Source organism: Nansenia antarctica (assembly GCF_963989245.1).
Source record: "Nansenia antarctica genome assembly, chromosome: 18".
Classification (NCBI taxonomy): domain Eukaryota; kingdom Metazoa; phylum Chordata; class Actinopteri; order Argentiniformes; family Microstomatidae; genus Nansenia; species Nansenia antarctica.
In genome coordinates this window covers 8,134,772-8,140,135 of record NC_137691.1, presented here as the reverse complement: position 1 = coordinate 8,140,135, position 5,364 = coordinate 8,134,772, and the positions used below count along the sequence as shown (strand labels likewise).

At 45.2% G+C, this 5,364-nt stretch overlaps 1 protein-coding gene across 2 annotated transcripts; it reads left to right on the top strand.

Annotated features, from left to right (window-relative positions):
• Nucleotides 1–3,212: 3,212 nt before the first annotated feature.
• LOC308173635 (ADP-ribosylation factor 3) lies at nt 3,213–5,090 on the top strand (the record flags this gene model as incomplete). Of its 2 annotated transcripts, XM_080548671.1 has the most annotated exons (4): nt 3,213–3,360; nt 3,722–3,832; nt 4,228–4,352; nt 4,929–5,090. In XM_080548671.1, 4 exons carry the CDS (start codon nt 3,213–3,215, stop codon nt 5,088–5,090), a joined length of 546 nt encoding a protein of 181 aa, XP_080404797.1. The 2 variants fall into 2 exon arrangements, with proteins under 2 accessions (XP_080404797.1, XP_080404798.1); XM_080548672.1 differs by lacking the exon at nt 3,722–3,832.
• Nucleotides 5,091–5,364: the final 274 nt, after the last annotated feature.

Genomic DNA, 5,364 nt, shown 5'->3' with positions numbered 1-5,364 from the left:
CTTTTTTAGTTATGTCCAGCGAGGTATAGTATTAGTAGCTCTCCCCTGCCATTTCAGCAAACGTGGACCAGCCAGATAATGGAGTCCACCACCGCGTCTGGTCTGCCGATAACGGATTATTGGTCCGAAACATTTGCACTTTCTTTGTCTTGTAGCGTGATCCAATTCACCCAACATTATTATCATGATCATTTAGCCTAGTGTACTCCGATCATTCAAAGAAAACAGGCAATGCATGCGTGGTTTTCGTTAAGCTCAATGCGGAATTTCAAGACATTTAGATAACGACTTGCTACGTTAGTTAACTGAACTCCACCGGTAGACTAGGTTTTAAATTACCGGTAGCCATGTTAATGTTCTTATCATAGTATCTGTAGATTGGTATTATAGCCTATAGGCAGTGTGCGAATTAAATCACGGTGTGCGGGGGAGCCCAGGGATTAAAGCAACAAACAAAAAATCTCCTGACGGAAAAAAAAAATCAGGCCAAATCGGGGCCGGTGGCTTTCCGTGCGCAAAGCGCGCGTGCGATTTTCCGTTCTACGTTCTAATGCTTTGACTTTTCTTTCGAAAAATGTGAACACATTTCCGCGTTGTCAAAAATCAATGACACATCGCTAGTCAACTAACACGGCTTGTTTTGTGAGCCTGCTAACAATGTAAAGTAGTGTTCTAGTTAACTAGGTAACAATGTAAAGTAGTGTTATAGTTAATAAGTTAGCAGTCCAATCCATTTCGCTGCTGTATTTTGGCTTGACTAGCGAGTTTGTGTTGTGATTCTCAACAACGTTGAAACGTAGTTTCACCCTTTTCCATAGTTTTGAATAATAAATGTGTGGACTGACGATGTAGCGCAGCCTAACTTATTCTAATAATTATTTAACATAGTTTCATTCTGATAATTATTCCCCCTCCTCCCAGACTTACATGGTCACATTATTATTGGATTGGTTGTTTGCGTGCCGGGTGAAGTTAGCTAAACATTTAACCTGCTAGCTAGCAAGAGAAACATAATGTCACTCTCCAAAGGTCTAAAGAGGAAAGTTGACGGTGAAAACAGGGCATTTAAAGAGGAATGGACAGCGAACTATGCGTTCATCCTACCTGGTTTCATCAATGCAAAGCCGTTGTGAGACTCACATTTTCCGTGCTCACAATGAATGTTCCCTTCCACCATGCGAGTCGTCCTTTTCGTCAATGAATGTGATAAAGACGCACGAGAGGAATTGATTGGGGCATAAAAACCTTGAGAACTGCCGGACGTCCATAATAACTGCCGGACGTTAAAGTGACGTCCATAATAATAATACATTAGACTTATAGCGCTTTTCTAGACACTCAAAGACGTCCATATCACCAGATAGCCTACAAATAGTGACCGATGGGAGATGCCAGTTTTCTCATTAAGTGAGATTTAATAGCCGAATATTATTTTTTCTATTTTTAATGAATGGCTCATTGTAATTATTATCCCTAGTAATGTAGCGTGTTTGCTCTGTCATTTCAAGAGCATATAGGCTAAGCGGATTCAGCTTCTTTTTTTTTTTTGCGCCGATTTAGTTGTCAATGTTTTTCATAAAATTAAACTGCATTTGCTTTGTTACTGTTCACGTGTGGTGCAGTCACATAGCCTATAAGTAAACATTAAGTTTGAATTATTTACTGAGCTGGCGTTACTTTTTTCAAACCACACACCGCATGTCGGCTATTTCAGCACCACGCGTTGTCCACCTACTTATCACTATGAGGGGTTCAGCGTCAGTGCACCCCGCTCTGTTACTGTCAGGCATAGTTGTAGCCAATAAAGGCCTATATGTAGGCTATAAAATATCATATACCTAATACCAACATCAAAATAGATTGTATGCCTCTACAAATCATATTACACCAGGTAAAATCTGTCACAACTTGGAATAAATCCATCGCAATTTGGAATATTTTAGAGCTCCCCCAAAATTTCACAAACCATGTTTCCAGGGGAGCTCATGTCACCACTAGGGGAGCTATAGCTCCCCGAGCTCCCCCTTATTTCGCACTCTGCCTATAGGTTGAAATTCAAAGTGGGGTGAATGGAGCGCAAAGACGCTCAGCTGGACACGCCGTCAGGACCATGGACAGGGACGGGGCAGGGCGATGACAGCCAATGGTTGTGCGTTCCTTCTCTGAATGGATGTAGACCAATTAGACTCCGTTCACGTGATGTATTGTAGTACACGCATTATTTTACACATTTCCATTTAATCTTTCTAGGGATTATTTGGTTGGTCTGTTGAAAGGGGCGTCTTTTGTCACTGGTGTTGACATTCATATTTGTATTAACTTGTGGTGACTGACTGGTAGGGTTGTGTTAGATTACTTGGGTCCTTCTGTGCGAGTGCTCAGGGCTCTTTCTTCTGGGGGGCTAGGATAGCCTACTGTTTGTTAGAGAGAGAGAGAGAGAGAGAGAGAGAGAGAGAGAGAGAGAGAGAGAGAGAGAGAGAGAGAGAGAGAGAGAGAGAGAGAGAGAGAGAGAGAGAGAGAGAGAGAGAGAGAGAGAGAGAGAGAGAGAGAGAGAAAGAGATGAACAGATTGTGCTACAGCCTGGAGTCATGGCATTAACACAACTCTCCCCCCCTTCTCTCTGTTTCTCTGTTTCTCTTTTCTCTGTGTCTCTGTTTCTCTCTCTGTTTGCTAATGAATGACGCACAGATGTGTTGTATCCCTTGCCATAGGCATTGGTGTGTCTGCAAATGTGTGTGTGCGTGTGTGTGTGTTTGAGTGTGCGTGCGTGCGTGTGTGTATGTGAGTGTGTGTGTGTGTGTGTGTGTGTGTGTGAGTGTGCGTGTGTGTGTGTGTGTGTGCGTGTGTGTGCGTGTGTGTATGTGAGTGTGTGTGCGTGTGTGTGTGTGTGTGTGTGTGTGTGGCATAGAAGTGTAATTTTTATGCCGCCTGATTGGCCTACAAAATGTCTGGAAATGATAAACCTTTCCCCACCTCTGCACAAGCAGAACACCATGAACAAACCTTCACTAATTGGTAACCATAGCGAAATGTATTAATAATCCATCGTTATTTTCCCTGCCTCTCAGCCCTCCCTCATCCAACCCCACTATTTGATTGGACGAGCAAGGCCCTGCTGAACTTCAGACGGCCATTTGCTGGGAGCTGCCGTCAAATCGTATCCAAATCTAGTATTCTATAGATCGTTGGAGGAGAGGAACATCGTCCGAATCATGGGGAACATTTTTGGGAACCTGCTGAAGAGTCTGATAGGGAAGAAGGAGATGAGGATTCTTATGGTGGGGCTCGACGCAGCAGGAAAGACCACCATCCTGTACAAACTCAAACTGGGGGAGATAGTCACCACAATCCCCACCATCGGTATGTACACAGACGCAGAGAGAGATTTATGGTGCATTTGTTTTGCTGTATTTTTGCATATGATTAAAGTGCCTAATCCTGGAATAGCCAGAGGGCTCTGGCTACTATTAAAAATAGTTGGTGCAGTAACAGGGCCTTTGTTGGTACAGTAACTCTATAGCAGTGGAGGTCGGTGGAGGTAGACATTCTGTTCCTTACTACTTTACAATGAGCGCGTCCTCCGATTTCTACCTCCACCAGCCTCCCCTGCAGTCACATTTGCTGTATGTTTACCGTACTGATATATGTTTGGGACACTGTGTATTGTGTACCATGCTGAGTGATGGCTGCGAGTGTGTTACTGTTGTGCTCCTCTTCCCAGGGTTCAATGTGGAAACGGTGGAGTACAAGAACATCAGCTTCACCGTGTGGGATGTGGGCGGCCAGGACAAGATCCGCCCCCTCTGGAGACACTACTTCCAGAACACACAGGGTGAGCTACGTTCACCACACAAAACGGTTCTCACTGTGAGTTAACCATACCCACCCGAGGCCTCTCTTCACACTAGTCCTCAGGGAAATGTTTTTAGCCTTTGGCTAAACACATTCTCTCCCTCTCTCTCTCTCTCTCTGTCTCTCAATTTTTTCTTACTATCCTTCTTTTTCTGTATTTTTTTATGCTATATGTAAAGTATGAAATGTGCTATACAAATAAACTTGCCTTGCCTTGCCTTGCCTTGCCTTGCCTCTCTCTCTCTCTCTCTCGCTCTCTCTCTCTCTCTCTCTCTCTCTCTCTCTCTCTCTCTCTCTCTCTCTCTCTCTCTCTCTCGCTCTCTCTCGCTCTCTCTCTCTCTCTCTCTCTCTCTCTCCTCCCTCTTTCTCTCTCAGGCCTGATCTTTGTGGTGGACAGTAACGACAGGGAGAGGGTGAACGAGGCGAGGGAGGAGCTGATGAGGATGCTGGCGGAGGACGAGCTGAGAGACGCCGTGCTCCTGGTGTTCGCCAACAAGCAGGCAAGACCCCCTCTCTCTCTCCTGAGCCATGTAGTGCGACACTAGCCAAGCCCTTCACTGACCCCCCCTAGCAGGGGAGGCTGGGGGAGGTAGGAAATCATGCATGGAATGGAATGAGGAATGGTATCAAACACTCTCTATGTGCTCCAGCCTCCATTGATGTCTGTAGGTCCTCTGTGGCTCATTTGGTAGCGCATGGTGCTAACAACCGTTGAGTTTCGATTCCCGCTGGGAGGACCATATATACTGAAAAATGTATGCACTCACTGTGCATGTAAGTTGCTTTGGATAAAAGTGTCAGCTAAACAGCATATATATATATATTATTATTATTATTATCTATCGGTAGGTTTAACCTCCCCTCCCTCTGCTAACTGTGACAGGACCTTCCCAATGCCATGAACGCGGCGGGATGAAATGTATGCACTCACTGTGCATGTAAATTGCTTTGGATAAAAGCGTCAGCTAAACAGCATATACTGTATATATAATTATATATAATAATAATAATTATTATTATTATTATTATTATCTATGGGTAGGTTTAACCTCCCCTCCCTCTGCTAACTGTGACAGGACCTTCCCAACGCCATGAACGCGGCGGAGCTCACGGACAAGCTGGGGCTGCACTCCCTCCGCCACCGCAACTGGTATATCCAGGCCACCTGCGCCACCAGCGGCGACGGACTCTACGAGGGCCTGGACTGGCTGGCCAACCAGCTGAAGAACAAGAAGTGAGGGTGGTGGTGGAGAGAGTAGTGAGAGCCAGGCAGGGGCGCCCCCCCCCCCCCCCTCACCAAGGTTTTGGGGTCTATGGGGAGGGGAAAGGGGTATTACTGGGGTGTGGTTGATGGGTAAGCTTGTCAGTTTTTTTGGGGGGGGGAGAGTTATGTTTTTAATCTGTTTGGGTTGATTTTGTTTTGTTTTGGGGGTTTTTGGTCGTTTTTTTTCAAAATAAGCGGTGGTTTGGAAGACTTGCTGACTGTAAACTGACTCTCATATTCATAATGCC